Below are 17763 nucleotides of genomic sequence, written 5' to 3'. Positions count from 1 at the left end.
TTTTTTTTTTTTAGTCAACCGATCATGAAGTGGGAAAAATTTACCGGTTTTTGAGAATTCTTCTCCAGTTTTGCATGTCTGAAATTTCTGAAAAAGTGTCCTCTTTTTTCATTTCCGAAATATGGTAAGCCTAAGCTATAGGACTACCAATTAACGCTTCTTTTAGCCGGCTGTTTACACTGCGCCGAGCGAGAGAGTGTAATGGTGAGGCGTCCGGCTTCTTGATCGGTAGATCGTGGGCTCGATTCCCGGCCGGGTCGGACCAAAGACTCGAAAACTGGTATCCGCGGTTATCCCGCTAGGCGCTCAGCAATCACAGGGGGTAAAACGGGGGTGCAGACTATAGATTACCTTATCATAAAAACAAGTCCGTCTCGCATCTCCGTCGTCAGAGCATCTCGATGGTGCAGGAGAAAAATAATACCATATCTCTCTCTCTCACACTGTGCAGCCACATTTTGCCGCCCCCTTGGAGCCTGCCGCAGAGCCAGAAACGCCAAGTGACTGCTACGCCTCTACCGTGAATACGTCATTTTTGGCCTGTCCAAGACATGTTCGTACTCCAACCAGAATAATTATTATTGTGATGACAACTTACTAAAAAGACACTGCAATTAATATGGTTAAATTGATAACAAAAATAAAATTCGGCAAAGAGCCGTATCTTATGCTTATAAAATATTACTATTCCCATGACAGTGTCATAGATTGTTGCGCGTCCGTAGGATTACCAAGTCACTATTCCGAGACGCAAGTTCATCTCTGATTTTAACTTTTGACCCGACTAATTTTTAATTATCACCCAGTCCAAAATCGAAAGGCCGCACCAAACAAAATCACGATTTTCAGTCACGAATTATCAACGGGTCATGTTTTATCATCATGAACCTGAAATGTGACGTAATAGCGATATTCCATCGCATGGTAGATTTCAGAAGTGATGTGATGGTCAAGTTTGTTTAGATTTCCGGTTTTTGTAGTAGTTTCAGAGTGAATTTTGAGTTCTCAAATCTAAAAAAAAGAGATATGATACTTGAATATATTGTCGAATACTTGAAATTTCAAAATGCCTTCGCGGGCCGCACAAAATGATCTCGCGGGCCACGTGCTCTAGACGTCTGGTTAGTGTATATATCTATAGTTATTACCAAATTTGGCAACAAAATGCGTAGCTACAATTCTAATTTGGAAAAGAAGACATTATATCAATAATTCTATTAAAATTTGATAAAAAACTGTGGGTCTCTAAATTAGGAAATGCTAAAAATGTCCAGTGTCCCCACCTGCCTTTCATGTCGCCGTTTCGATACTTTCCAACCCTTCCATCTTATCTCAATCTTACGGTGTTTTGAACTAATGAAAATGTAACCATACGAACCAGAACAGCAAATTTGTGCGAAGTTGACCAGTACCCAGCCGGTCATGTCACTAACCTCGATCCCAAGCCGCAACACAACAATACCTCTTGCGACTAGTAGAAATTTTTTTGAACATGATTATGAAATTTTCAAACTGCTGCAGGTGCACTACGACCCTTGATCAGTAGAAGGTAAAGTGTACAGTACATGAATAAAACAGCTAATTGCAAGTCACTTTGAGCAGAACGTCATTCGCACATTGCATTTGTCATATATGATACAAACTATATCTAGCCTATTTCTTATTTCTAGATGAGGCAAAAATATGAATGAATAGCAGTTAGGCTACATTAAAAGGGGCACTGCGCTCTAAAAATGATGTGGTCTCAAATTGAAGGGAAACACGAACAAAAATTTTTGGCCGCAGCCATTTCCTTCAGAACGCCACCGTAATGGAGCTGCAATTTGTTGAAATTTCTACAGGACCTTCATGTTACAGCTGCTTAACCTGTTGCATGGCACGATGTCTTCATCATCGCACTTGCTCGACGCGATAAGGCAGTCACGCAGAGAACGAACTTTGGATATATCACCTTCATAACATCGGCTGACAACTATCTAAAATTCGTTCTCTGCATGACTGCCTAATCGCGTCGAGCAAGTGCGACGGTGAAGACATCGTGCCATGCAACGGGTTAAGCAGCCGCGGTAGCTGGAGCGTGAAGGTCCTGTAGAAATTTCAATAAATTGCAGCTCCATTACGGTGGCGTTCTGAAGGAAATGGCCGCGGCCAAAAAATTTTGTTTGTTTTTCCCTTCAATTTGAGACCACATCATTTTTAGAGCGCAGTGCAACTTTAAAATAATTGATCAAAAATCTCTTCCGTTCGCAAGGTAGGAGAGTGATATTTAATTTTAACAATAAAATAATTTTCGACATGTCAAGACCCATGATTTTATTACTTTATCCAGACATCCATGGTAGCCAAAGTGGCGGATAGTCCTGCATATTACCAGGAAGACACTTATCATTTGAATCATATTAATTTGTCACTGAAAATAGAACTGAAGCAGTATCACAATAATATACGAATGACGTTGAATACTCGATTGCTGAACATTAATTCTCGAGGCTACACACCAATATTTATCATAGTTTAGCATGAATTCATTCACAATAAACCCCATATACATTGGCAACGGCGAACAAGGAACCGTTCTTGAACGAAGAAGATGCAAAGTTATCTTGCTGTGAATTCCATAAACAGCGACTTCCCATTCGCAGACCCTGAAACAAATTTGCCTTTCGTCTTGACCAGGCTAGTAAAAAGTACCAATTTAGTTAGTTGACGGTCAACTATGTACTGTTCTTTGAAGTACTTCTACTCCTAGTTGCATATTTTGAAAAGTGATTAGTTCTAGTTTTTGTGGCGCATTTAAAAAAATGAGTTGTCAAACAACTAGAAAACCAGAGGTGGTAAAAATAGTCAAGAAAGCCACTCAAGTAGAAGTAGAAGTAGCGACGAAAAAATCTACTCAACTACGAGTAGAAGTACTTTTTCCATAAGCAGCCTAAAACTACTTGAAGTAGAATTAGAATTGACTGACTTTGAATCTACTCAAGTAAGTAAGAAGTTGTGAAAACGATCGTAATTCGTTCACAGGGATTGTCAAAAGGTGCAAATTGATCTATGCGAAACGTGCAGAGCTTGATTCATATTGATTCATACCAGGAGGTATTCAATTTTCGAGAGCATAAGCATTCGTCCGCATTATGGAATGAAAATGATAGTATGGATATGGAAATGCGATACTAATCCTCTGTTTAATCGAAGGGCACGTTTAGAAAATATCATGGTCTGGCGCACCCCCCCATATCATAAGGCCCGTAGTTTAGTCGAAGAGCAATATGGAGAAGTTGTATAGGATACGGTGTAAACACTTTGCGCGATTAGTAGGCCGAAACGTGAATAAAAAATATTGTGTAGCTTTATATCTGGAAATTGAAGGCATTACTACACTTGATTTTACACTTCAACATGTATGTTATCCAGACAAAAGAACTATATTGATTAGAACTCAAAGCATATGATACCGACTGGTAATTGAAAGTGAAATAGAAATACTACTTCTAAAAACGTAAAATGTATTTGATGTCTTTAGTCCAGAAAGTTTCAAAGGTGGTATGCTAAAACAGCTCAAAAACAAAAAATGTCATAGTCCACTTTTCCAGATTAGGACACGCCATGGACTGCTAGATTACGATATGATAAGTAAATGCTAGATTGCGAAACATCAGTTTCAAACGTTATGATGAGCCATATATATTATGATGAAATATTTCATATGGGCGAAGGGCGACAATGCGGTGTGAACGGAACAATGCCAGCCCGCTACCTAAATTATATTCACCGATACTTTCATGAAATTATACTGGTTACTCCCTATCCACTGAGCGCGATGAAAATTCTGGGCTTTACTAAACTTTTATGAAAACTAAATGATGAAATTCCTTGAAAACAGCCTTGAAATTCCTCAGGCTATCTTTCTGATTGGAGGATTAAACTACTTCTACTTGACAAACTGAAAATAGCGAAAAGTAAGTAAGTAGATCTCAAAATATTACGAAGTAGAAGTGGCGAAAATCAGATCTACTTGAGTAAGTACCAGAAGTAGAGGACAACTACTTGGGTACTTCAAAAAAGTAGAAGTACTTTGTTACTGACCGCCTCTGTAGAAAACGCGCGTCGTCGTTTGGGGTTAACCGTGATACCTGTGTTCTTTTCTGTGATGTTCTTATAGTCATTGCTAGCTCAGAGTGATCACCAGGACCGTAGCAGCCGCACCCCAAACAAAACCATTCAATTGATGGATGTGCGATCTCGAGATGGGCCCAAAATTATTTTGTGAATTAACATAAATTATAGTCTTTTTTTTTGGAAATTTACACACCCTTTTCAAAAATATTTTGCGCTGGGCGCGATTTAATAATGTAGGATTTCTTGATTATTGTGTTCCCTTCCTCCTAGAAAAAAAACGCTTGAGTTATAGAAATGGGTATTTCGGTGTCGGTCATTACCAAGCCATGACGCAGCAAGACACATGAAGATTTAGACCATGTAACATGCGACCCCGTGAAGTGTGCCAGAACGAGAAAAGCTTGGCGAAAAAGGACCGCCCTTATGCTGACCGAAAACTTCGATGGCTGTTCAAAAAACAAATTTTCCTTCAGATTTCACTGGTAAAATTGTTAGGTTGACTGCACACCAACTTTGGCTCCATTCCAACCAGCAGAAGCGAGATTCGTGTAGTAGAAAGTTTTGAAAAGTACAAAAAAATAAAATTTCAAATTTTTTCTGTCGACCCCATATAATTGTTAGGCTGTCAGTAGAGATGATGCATACCAAATTAGGCTCAATTCCAACCACTAGAAGTTAAGTTATGATAGTAGAAAAATTTATAGTTCCATGATTTTATAATAAATAATTAAATACTATTTTATTCAAATCCAAATTTTTCTACTGCGAATACTGTTTAATTGTTCATGGGCACCCAAATGGCTGGAGCCAAATGTTCCTGTCCTGGCAATCTGAACCCAACAAGACAAATGCCATCCGGCAGATAAAATTACTTGCCAGTAAAGAAATGCCAATTTGAAATTGTGTGCGTCTTTTAGCTTAGTACATTTTGGCGATTTCAATATCTTTTGACATAGCAGACCGACCCCGCAATAGCATCATGTAACAAATTCTATACACCAACGCCGGGTCCACCCTAAATGTTTAAGTGTTATTTAGGGGTCCTACCTTTTCCAACTCACCTCACTCAGCTCTATTACCGGCAAATCTAATTACAGTATCAGAGAGAGGATGAAAAATGGATAGCAATATGTATGCAATTCCAGATCATATTGACCGATTCAATCCTGAATTATAGAAATTTTTCGCGTTTCGCGCGGCTTATTCAATACGAGCCGACTAAATAAACAATACGAAAAATGTTGCTGAGAAGCAGCGGTAAATATGTGTCCGTAGCCGCATGATTATCACTGCTCCGGCTCTGGAAACCATCGAGTGGCTCTGACTGTATCAAGGATAGCCAACCCGCCGCCCGCGGGGATATGTGGCCCGCAAGGTAATTTCCAAAATTTGCTTCATTATTGGAAATGAATTGCTCAGATTGTGAACTTGCAAGGCCAACCAAAAATTTGATTAGTCTGGCCGCGACATGTGGGATGTTGATGACTAAAATATCAGTTCCGACGCGATGGCAGATCCCGTGTCCAGTCACAATTTTAATAAAATAAAATAGTAGTACCGGTAAATTGTTTCTTCACGCTTCACGTGTTTAATTGTCACACGATTTCTTGCCTGGTAGCTTACCACCTCCCAAAAATAAAAAACGCCCAACTTAACCGATTGAGTCTACTATATTCGCACTTACGAGAGAAAGTCTTTGCGCGTTTGCGCTCACAGAAACATCGTTCACGATGAAATGTAGGCACAAAATGATTGTCGCATATTAGCGGAAACCTTCAATATCGATATGTCCAGATGCCGAATAGTCCTGTCGTTACAAACTTAACCAAGCGGGCGGTATACAGTAGATCAACTCCAGTAATAATATTATTGACCCAGTAAATTTATAAACCAAGAAAATTTAACGCGCTTTGCGCGGCTAGTGGATCGCGCACTCGTTCGTCATTTTTGCGTCTGGCCCTTTAGCCGAAAAGGTGGCCCCCCTGGTCTATATAGATTACTAATCTACCCGTAGGTCAGAATCTTCAAATGTGCGATTATTATTCAACTGTAACTGCAATAAGAGCAATATGGGCGCATATTACGACTTGATCAATAGAAATTCAATTTGTACCAAATAACCAATGGTTTGATGTTCGATATTGGTGCACTCGTTACCAGTCCATCCAGTGTCGATCAAGTTTATCGGAATATAATAGTTTCCCGTTGAAACGAATCGAATATAATCTAAATTGGTGCTACGGGAGAATCTGCTAATTCATTAGTATTGCAACCTAAATAAACACTGTGCCATGGACATTGCGCCGTGCCAGTAACAAATTAAACTATGCACATTTACAAGTCACAGTGCGTGATAATTCGGGAATACTAGAGTCTGAAGCTAACATAAAGAATGACTACACGAAACAGATGATTACAAATTGGAAATCGCGTATCATTGAATTGAGTAGCTCACACCGCGACAATTGTTTGATCAGTGTAGCGGTGTTTTGATCTATTCTTCTACCATCCACTATTTACGCTGGAAAATCCTTTCCGGAGTGAATGACGATCATGCGCAGTAATGAATTCCAATTAGCATGAATAGTGGCTTAGACAATAACACTGTCCAATTTCGGTCCCCGATTAAACAACTATCATGAAAGAACGAGTATTTGCTCATCCGATTCATGGCAACGATGAAATGGAATTTCTCGGCTCGTGCTCGTCATATCTACATGTGCAACGAAATCAGGTTTTTATTCTCTGCCCCATTTAGCATAATACATAGTGAATAGTGATCATTATTTTCGAACCGTAGAATTGGCCAACAAGGCTGTGCTGATGATGGAATTGTGGGTATACCGAATACCCACAATATTCACAGGCATATCAAGCATATTGAACACTGAATCCCCATGAACATGATTAGTCGGAAAACGTAGCGCCAAAGAGGCAAATATTCTTAATTTCGCAAGGCCTGTTGTTGAATTATGTGAAATCAGCAGATATAGTTGTAGCATATATAATAGCATCCTATGAAATACGTCGGAGCCGGAGCTACTCCTCAAATAAATGGCTCCAGCTCCGGCTGAATTTTATGTTAAGTTCCGGCTTCAAAGCCCTGGTCGAAACCAGGGTTGTAATCAAGTCAGAAGGCTCCGAGTCAAAAGTCAATCTCTATTTTATGGTTTTGACTCGAGTCACGTCGAGTCATTTTCAATTCACCACCGAGTCCAAGTCATCGAGCAGAGGTTCGAGTCCGAATCATGGTGTTATGACTCGAGTCCGAGTCCAAGTCATTGTATTGACTGCTCAGTTTCCAGTTAAGGTCTTGTTAAGCCCACTTTTATAACCCTTTTTGGTGATATCGAATGGCTCGCATTATTATTATACCAATTCTCCTCACATTTAGCAGTTTCTGGTCGCATTTTGAAGTACCAGTACCGACGGACGAAATCCCAATAAGGTGGTTACTTTACTATTCTTCGAAATTACAATGGAATGTCGGTCTTTGCCGTCTGAGTCTCGAGTCATGACTCGAGTCTAAGTTGAGTCAATACACAGATTGACTCGAGTCGAGTCGAGTCATTTCTATATTTTGAGAAAATGACTCGAGTCTAAGTTGAGTCAATACACACATTGACTCGAGTCAAGTCGAGTCATTTCCATATTTTGAGAAAATGACTCGAGTCATCAGAAAATCGTGACTATAGTCGAGTCATTACAACCCTGGTAGAAAACCATCCCATTTCAAACTTGTGCTGATGTTCCAGTGGAAACCCGATCTCATGAAATTGAATTTAATATGTTCATTCAGATTTTAATCTAGTTGGTTCAAGTTCTAGTTGCGAGTTTTCAAAACGGAGTAGTCCTAGTTTTAGTTCAGAGTATTGAAAAATGGGCAGTTCTAGTTGTGAGTTTTGAAAAGAGAGGAGTTATAGCCAGGGATTTGGAGCCGGAGCCGGAGCGCTATATAAAATCCAGGTGGAGCCGGTTGCTTGAAAATTAGCTCCGGCTTCGATGTGTATTATAAAATGCTATGGTACTACTAATGACTGAATTCACAAAATTCGTTCGCAGAATTGAGAATCGTTGCCTCATTGGCACCACTTTTTCTAGTTCAATGTTCATACATATGCTAGGCGCCAAACGTGGGTATGCCGGATATGTCTCGCTTACTCCGTAATCACTGTATTATGAGTAGGGCGATTTTTTTTGACAAGTCAAAATTCTTTTGAAACCCGCATTTCGTTTGTATCGTAGATGTTTGCACTGTCGGTGAAATTATCCTTTGACATTTTACAGCTTGTAGCCTACTCTATAGGCTTATCGTTCTAGACGACCCATTCTCATTGTGAATCATAAACATTCCAATAAAACAAATAGGTTTACATGGTGTTATGCTTAACGTAACGCAATATCCTAACTGAAGCAAGACGGTGTGGGCATTGCATGGTTCCTATATCAAGAAGTGCATGATGAAAAATTGTAATAGACAGACAGCATTGTCAGAATGAAGCAACACGGTTTGTCACCAGCAGTATACGCACAACTTCAGTGTTGTCAGCCAACAACTGATGGTGTTGAACGTTCTTTCTCCATTGTTGGCAAGCTACTTAATAGGGACAGACACTTTCTAACCGAGAATGTAAGAAAGTATCTTTCGTTGTACTAGGTAAAAAAATGTCAAACTTTTGATTTTTTAGGTCAGAATCTTCTGTTTTTCAGGTAAAAAAATTGCCCTAATTATCAGTATTTGTCATACCTGCAATTTCGTCATCAGCACAACACCGATAGCCAATTGTGTGGTTCGAAACATAATCGTCATCATGCATGTCACAAAACGGAATTGATGCTTATGTGAACTGAGCAATTCAACTAATTAGTAATGAGAATGTATCTAAGCAAAGCCAGAGGATAAAAACGTGACCTTACTGCACATGAGGTGCGCATGCCGCAGGCTTAGAAACACAGTCTCCTTCCTGAATTGGACGTGCAAATGCACGAATTGAAATTGATTCCAGCGCATGATTGTTTACTCCAGCAACGATTTCCCATCATACATAGAGAAATGCACCGAAGTGGCCCATAACGCCATTATAGTGCGCAGACAATTGCCGCCGTGCGAGCAACTCAGTGCGATGTGCGAACCCCCTGCCTTGGAAATAAGAGGACAAATAGTGATTGGATGTGCGCTGTCCAATTTGTAATCATCAATTTTTCGTATTCATTCTTGTCTACTTGATACACTAGTGTTCCTGAATTGTCACGCAATTTCACTTGTGAGCAATGTTCCCTTTAAGCTGCGCATGTGCGCAAATGCGCAGTGCTTACACGGTCTCTGCGCACAGAAAATCTAAGTTGCGCACAAAAAATCCGAAGTGATGACTTTTTTTAGTCGTTACGCACTGTTTTCCAATGGTCTGCGCAGCGAGTTGGAGAGTGTGCGCGCAGACTCGTCAAAAATTAGAGGGAACATTGCTTGTGAACTTGTAATTTTATTCGTTACTGACTTCGAATCAAGTTGTCAAATATTGATAGAACACCAGATTCTCAGTGGCACTAATTCTGAGCTTATTCGATTCGTTCGAAGGGAACCATCTATATTCCATCCATATTCCAACTAAACTTGTTCAACGACGGTTTTCTGCCGATAAGGTCAGGACATGCGCTCATTTTGTAGTTACACTTGAACAAATCGCATCATTTCAAGATTAAATTAGACTGTATGGTTTGATATTAACGAGCACATTGCCGGTATTAAAGCGCAAGTCACCGTTTTAATGCTATCCAATGTCTAGCCTACATAGCAATGGCATAGAGTAAAAAGTGCATTCTCGTGCGGCTATGATGTCATCGACAAACATAACAGGACTTTGCATGTCCACACAAAATGATGGTTCCTTGTGACGGCTACAACCAAACCATTCGATAGTTTCCGGAGCCGGAGAAAAGAGCTCCGGAGCTGGAGCAGTTTAAAGTTTACGACTGCTCCATAGCCCCGGTTCTAGCTGTGCATTTTTGAAATCCAGTATTTTTTACAAGTCTGGTGTTACCGGTACTTGCCTGGTCACTGTGCTCATGCTCAGTGCTAACGTACCTGGCTGTTTACTTGACCGATATTGACAACGCAGATGATCTTAAAGCGAGGCAGGACGAGATCTTTCACCCGCGACTTGATCACTTCTGATATGGTCTTTGTGAGGTCGCGACAATGATTTGGTTCATACTTAGACTGAGGTTGGAGGTACGAGTTCAGAGAGTCATCAATTATTGCTGAAATGAAATATCACAATCAATATTTCACCATCAAAACGCGAGTCAATAAACTCATAGGGGAAAATATTCTTTGTGCTCGCATAACAGGTACAGAAATTTTCCACATCTGCCATACTGTTCTGACTAGAGCCCGACCAATTATTCGGTTTGCAAATAAAATCGAGTCGCTATCAAATTTTTAAAGAAATATCAGTATCGGCCATTGGTGGTGAAAAATGATCAGCCATTTTTGTGACGTCACAACAAGTACGGTAGTAGGGAGCAGTGTTGGGATCAAGTCACTACCTTCGACTCACGAGTCATTGCATATTTTGACTCGAGTCAAGTCAATCGATTGTCGAAGGTGACTTGAGTCAAGTCAAGTCACTCGATTTTTGGAGGTGACTCGAGTCAAGTCAAGTGAAGTCACGAGTCAAGTCAAGTTGCCTTTTCGAAGTATGAAACATGGTTACGTCTTACATTTCGCCAGCTATCTGAATTGCAGATTGATTAGTAATTGATTCTGGACCGACGAACGAATATCGAGTTAAATATACATGCAATAAGGGGCTGTATTGCTTACATATACGTAGAACCGTTAAACTGCGTAAGTACTTGCATAGCCTCAGTTTATAGTTACCAGCCAAAATAAAGAATTGAATTGATAAGATGCAATACATTACCCATTTATACATATTGATATGATACAATTCGAGTCTGCGCCAATGGTTGAGGAGTGTATAAACGATATTCGATTTCAATTTCATAATAAAACAAAAGGTTCGGTTAAGGTAAGAACAGAGAACGGAAAGAGATATTTGGTATTAAACTACTTTACTACTAGTTTACAACAACGTAAACTGTAAGCTTCGATCGCTTCCTTTATGGTCAATATATTTGTGAGAGAATAATGTATGCTCAGTAAAACGCACGATCATTGAATGATTGGTCGCTCTCAGGGGTTACGCCAGCGTTTGACGAACAATCCGAACATCCAAGATACAGTGATTTTTATTTGAAGAGCTTCTTGGAGGTAGAGAACTTCAATAGGTATACAATTGAATGGTATATTCATATTGAAATGAACCCAAATATTTTCGGCTGACACTCATCAGTAGTAATCGTCAGCAACTAGTAGAGAATTTGAAAGAACATTGTATAACAACAATCGTATCACAAAATATGACATCCCCATCATGAAATTTCGAATAGGAGAGCGTTCAATGTACTTCAACAAAGTAATGTAGTGTACGAATATAAGTGCCACTGTGATTGTGGCTACATGGGAAGAACGTCAAAACGTCAGCAGGAACGCATAAACCAACATGTCCCCAGATTTATCAGAACACGCGCATCACGCTCATTGAAAAGCTCACCCTTAACTCATCCGCTTAAGATTGATGCTGATCGATCCAAAGGCCATTAATTCTGCCATCGGCAGACATTTGTTAGATAATCCGATTTGTGCGAATAATTATCGAGACGACCGGTTTCGAATCGTTGGGCGGGGCCGTTCACAATTCCATTTGTGTGCCTTGGAGTCGACTTTTATCAAAACATACCAACCAAAACTCTGTCAACAAAAGGAGTTCGTGTATCACCTAAAAATAGTACTGTACATTGAACGCTCTCTCATTCGAAATTTCATGCTGGTGACGTCATATTTTGTGATACGATTGTTGATATACAATGTTCTCAGTTCCAATTCTCTACTAGTTGCTGACCATTACCCCTGACGAGTGTCAGCCGAAAATATTCGGGTTCATTTCAATATAAATATACTATACCAGTGCTTTTCAACCTGTGTGACGGTTCGCACTTGTGCGAACGAAAAAAATTGCAGTGCGAATGACGAAGGTGGTGCGAATAGTGCGAATGAAAATCCGGATCAAGTGCGAATGACGAAGGTAGTGCGAATGGTGCGAATGAAAATACGGATGAAGTGCGAATGAATATCGTGATTAATTATAGTACCTTTTCTGACGTGGAATAATTCAAATAAACCTAATAGGAAATTTAAGATCAGTGTAACTTTTGTAGTTGCGACTCAATTGTAAAAACTTACGACACACCACTAATCGTAGCTCTCACAAGCCGTAGGTAATTAATATTCCCGCACTCTAATCATTACGTAACCCAAAGCCTGGTTTGGAAGCTGATGTAGTGGCAGTATAGAGATCTCTACAATCTCTATAGTGGCAGACATACAGTATATCAGCCCGTCAGAGCCTGCGACAGGCTGGGAAAATGACGTCAAAGTGACTTTTTGCTTTCTTTCGCTAAACAATCATCACATTTTCGTAATTACTATCCGATTAGCGCGAGGCACAAGGACAGTAGTAAATACCATCATTGCAGACTCACATTCGCAAGTTACTGTAACGCAAATTTTTACCCCTTCAAGGATTATTAAAGTATGGACCGCAAAGGGTAAAATTTTGGGTCGACACGGTGCTAGAGCTATCTGTTAATATGTATGTAATATTTGTTGAATTTATTGCAAAAAATCCTGTGACAGGTTTTACATATCCAAGATCACTGTGCTGGGTACTGTAGCCAATAAACGAGACACGCATTAAATATGACTTTATCATGAGAATTCGTGATAAGATTTGTCCGACTGTTTTTCCTGGAAAACATGGTCGAATACCGTTGGGATGAATTGGTGTAGCTGTAGGGGTGTGCAACGGGCGAGTTCAGGCCTATGAGACTCATTCATTTTGAGGCCAACCCCTTGTGCGTCGGGGCACATGAAGACGTAAAGTTTTGATGAACAAACCGCTGATAAAATGCGGTGCCAAAAACATAAGCGGCGACAAAATCTCGGTCTGAAAATGACCGATGCTGGATGGCCAAACCTTTCGAGATGGATTGAATATGCTCCGTTGTCGGCACGAAATAGTCCCGTTGTTGCAATCTGAGTAGACAGTAGTACAACTGCGATGCGCAGAGGAATTTAATTCGCCCTAGTTCGAAATCGGGTGCGTCAGACATGTTTCGTAGAGCTGTGTTGGGTAGAATTGTGGTGTGCGCGTTCTGTATGTCATACATGCCCGTAAAATCGTAGCATACAATTGTAATATTAAAAATAAATTCCTTTTCGTGGGTGAGGCTCGGGCCGCGAGATGCCACAAACACTCAGATTTTGGTGGTAGTCTGAAAGCTGCTTTATCGTTATTAAACTGTCATGAATTCTCAAGTTAGATTGAGCTAAAGAGTAGAAAACACAGTATCGTGAGTTATTTGCTCTTCTCATAAACTTGCGACACAGAAGTTGGTGCAACGTATCATCAGGTAGCGAGCTCTAATGTGCCTATACTCTGCTTGATCGTTTTGCACCTTATGTTCCAACGAAATAAAGCAAAAGCCTCGACACAAACATATGGGTTTTTCATCCTTTCGACAAACTGGAGCCTCGCTTCACCTTTGTGTCCAGCTCTTAAATACGATTTCTGCCAGCAAGCATATTTCACTCGCAAAAATACGCTGTATTTTGGATAGGAGTGCCGAACAGATTTTAAGACCTGGCCATCCAAGCCCTAAGTAGACGTTTTAGTACAAATTCCCAACAACATTGTTTGGCCGAGAAGGGTTTTAGTGAAATAATTGAATGCAAAACGAGAGAAAAAGTTGCCATTTTAATGAGACTCTTGCTAGCTTAAGCTACATACTAGCCAATTTGTTGCACATCTGAACAAAATGATGTTGTGTAATCCTATCTTCATCTTCTTTTTGTATAACAATTTTCGATTAGTTTGTGCGAATGAAATTTATTTTACAAAAAAAGTGCGAACGGAGCTCAAAAAGGTTGAAAAGCACTGTACTATACAATTGTTTAGTGATTTTTATGGACACCGATTACTTGATGGCTTGAAATTGACTTGTGAATTTTGCTATAAGTCACGAGTCAATCCACATTTCTGATACCCCGAGTCAAGTCAAGTCAACTCATTTTAGCAAAATGACTCGATTCAAGTCAAGTCCTACAAAAAAGGTGACTCGAGTCATCCTAACACTGGTAGGGAGACAGAGAACTACAACCTGCACCGGCTGATCAAGTGGTCAAAGGAGACATCCTCGGTGCTAAACTACAAGTACGGTAGCTATTTCCATGGAAGTATTCTAGGACTAGGTTTGCATAAATGGTGAAATTGTTCAAGGACAAGTACATGTATTCTAAATCAACAACTACTCGAGTATTTAAGGCGAGTAAGCAGAGACTAGAGGAGTACTCTGATAAATGCAGTCGAGTTTTAGGTTTTACCGGCATCGGCTCAAAAATCCAATATCGGCTGGGCACTAGTTAAGACGTCATACTGAGTCATACTCGGATGCTCGCTTCAAAATTGAATCTCTTAAGTAGGCCTGCACCTACAAGATTTTGCCCAACATGACTTGAAACCAGACAAAATGCGATTGCACTCTTTAACCGAAACAGAACAAAATAGCAGTGGGCAAATTCGAGTCTCGGCAGCAGCACATTTCAAGTGTCGGAAATTTAACTGGGTCACTCCTCCGCTATGTGGCTATTTTAAAACTACGTCACTAAGGTGGGGTCAAAATTGACCCAAACAGAACAAACATTGGGGCAATTTTATATTGACAAGTCGCCTTGTTCTTGCCAACCATGTAATTTGAGACAGTGAGCTATGCACGATCAATCAGTATCATCCTGGGTTGTAATCAGGTCCAAGGATCTAAGTCACAAGTCAACAAATTTATAGTTTTTAAACAAGTCGAGTCATTTTCAATTCTCCTCCGCATCAGGGAGCAATGTGTTGAATTCGAGTCTAAGTAATTCGCATCAATATTTATTAGCGAGTTCGAGTCATGTTCAACTCACTTTCTCACAACGCTGCTTGGGCGATGTCGAATGCCTCGACCTCATAATATACATATTAACGCACTCTTACAAGTGTCTGGCCCTGTTTTCCAAGCACCACACAGACAACATACGAACCATGTGGTGACTTTACTATTCTTTGAAGTTGCTATGAAATGCCTGTCTTGGCCTGTACCTAACAGTAAACAATATTGGACTCGACCCTACCCTCTTCTCTTTGACTTCAGCTCAACTCGATATTCAATTGAAAATAACTCAACCTGAGTCAAAACCATAAAAGTGAGACTGATTTGTGACTTTGAACCTTGTGACTTGGTTACAACTTACAACCCTGGTGATTTGGTCTTCTTTGGCTATATGACTCCTTTGCCACTTTTATGCCATGTGGATTCAACTGGGAAAAATCATCAATGAAATATGCAAATGAACTGTTTTGGAACAAATGACAGTATGAGATCACCTTCAATCTTTCCGGCAGGAAATTTTTTTTGCGGGTTCATCCTGTAGCTGTTCTCATACTGCACTGGTCTGAACTCCTCTTCCCAGTGATGAGGATCCATTCGGGACACCACGGTGCTGACTGACCTGAAAGTTTTGATGGATCATATAAAACATTATGGAAGTTTTTGGCCCGCGGCTGCAGATTGGCCGCACCTGATTTACAGTGATGGTGCAAAACCTTACTTAAGTGTCGGGGCCGCAATTCCAACATAGTACGCATAAAGTGACAAGAAAATTTATGAAGCACTCTTCCCAGACATATTTCATCTCAGGATATCACTATATGGCTAATTCAAAATGATGCACGGCGATATAGAATCTTTATTAGTCTCTTGTTTCAGCATTTTTGTTTTTTTCAGCACTCTTGTTTCAGCACCGACAAGATAGCGTAATGGTTAAGCGTCCGGCTTCTTGATCGGTAGGTCGTGGGTTCGATTCCCGGCCGGGTCAGACCAAAGACCTGATTAGTAACACTGGTATCCATGGCTTCCCTGCTTGGCGCTCATGCATTACTGGGATAGCATGGAGGGGTGGTGCATGACTTAGAAAGCCGTAAAGGCTATATCTGGACTTCCTTGTCCAGCGGCATATGCACATCATGCACTCATGGTATGCATATACGCAGATCGTGTGTATGTGTATCATGAGTCGGTGTATATGCCGCAAAAACATCAAGGACAAAAATAAACTACGTCCTTTCCTTCCTTTCCATTGATGTTATTCATTGATTATTGATAGAAAGCGAAAATGCATATCATTTAAAACGTAGGATACACGTCATTATGTGATAGCTCTTTATACATACATAATATGCACAAGTTTGTTGGGAGAATATACGCCAAGTAATATTCAATTTATTGCTATTTAGACTTGACTTTTGATGTTAGTATAAATGTAGGCTATGTGCATTTGATCTATATACAGAAACAATCTACAAAGGTCTATAACCACTAGTTCAAGTTTATTCATAAAATTTCATCACTTCAAAAACATCACAAGACAGCAATACAATGAATGATAGGAAGATTCCGAAACGACTAGTAACCAGTAGAGCTCAAGATATATCCTGTTATGTGACAGGTAATGCTTCAACATAACTTTTATCCGTTTTTTTAGCTTTGATATACGGAAATTGACCAGAAAATTTCATGAACAAACAACAACTATCCACAGTTTGGGAACCGCCGGATGACCATTGCTCGTCAAAGACCTACGTTACAGACAGTTGAAATCTGCAACAGGGGCCCCGCTCAGGCCTCTATATCAGTCAGTCTAGCTATCTAGCAGCTAACCCGGCATATCCAGCTCGGCTAACGTGCCTCCGTGGTGTCGTAAGAGCCGTTGGCTGAATATCGCTTTGTCCAGACGAGACACTGGTAGTTTGTCTGTGGAGGAGCTTTGCTGCTCTGGATTGTGCAACATCCTGCGACCTTCTCTCGGACATAGTATTAATCTAAGAATACAAAGACATGTGAAGGAATACCGTATCGCGGGAAGTTACATAAAGCGATGTCTGTTTTAATCTGTCTGCCCAACATGACTAATGCTTCACGAATAGGCTAAGTAATAACCGTGACCATGACTTCAAAATCTACGTGCTACGTTTTCAAAGAGGAGAGGACTTATCTTTGATAGAGCATAAAATTGATCCTACGGTACGTTCACAGTCCAGCCATATACCAGTACAATGCAGAGTTATGTCGAATGGTATTTTACTGATTTCAGTCTGAATAAAACCGTGAAAGGAAATGGGATATTTTCCTACTTTATGGACAAAACCGAAGATATTGTTGCTATAGCAGCAGACCGTACACTGGGAGTCGCTCGAAAACTGTTGTCAACTGCATCTTCAAAAAGACTTTCGCTTATTTCGTACATTATGTGGTTAGGAACATGGATAAAATAATAAAAATTGCGAATACTCAATAGTTTGGTCGTAATTTAATTTACAAATAGAAAAGCCACAAAACGGAAACGAAATCATTCAACCATGAAATGACGTCATGTAAGCCAGTGTTGCCAATAGACACTTACGTGACCTTTGACACGAACCAATCAGGTTG

General features: G+C 40.1%; 1 protein-coding gene across 1 annotated transcript; it reads right to left on the bottom strand.

Moving 5' to 3' along the window:
• Positions 1-1465: 1465 nt before the first annotated feature.
• LOC145438485 (dynein light chain Tctex-type 5-B-like) lies at positions 1466-17448 on the bottom strand. The gene is made up of 4 exons (XM_080315815.1): positions 16993-17448; positions 15660-15784; positions 10199-10374; positions 1466-2645 (listed from the first exon to the last, which is right to left on the bottom strand). Exons 1-4 carry the CDS (start codon positions 17142-17144, stop codon positions 2526-2528), a joined length of 573 nt encoding a protein of 190 aa, XP_080171941.1. The 5' UTR covers positions 17145-17448; the 3' UTR covers positions 1466-2525.
• Positions 17449-17763: the final 315 nt, after the last annotated feature.

The sequence above is a fragment of the Botryllus schlosseri genome, chromosome 5 (genome assembly GCF_051294905.1).
Source record: "Botryllus schlosseri isolate E-star chromosome 5, Bs_hap1, whole genome shotgun sequence".
NCBI lineage: Eukaryota > Metazoa > Chordata > Ascidiacea > Stolidobranchia > Styelidae > Botryllus > Botryllus schlosseri.
The sequence above is the reverse complement of the archived record's forward strand: the minus strand, read 5'-3'. Positions and strand labels throughout refer to the sequence as shown.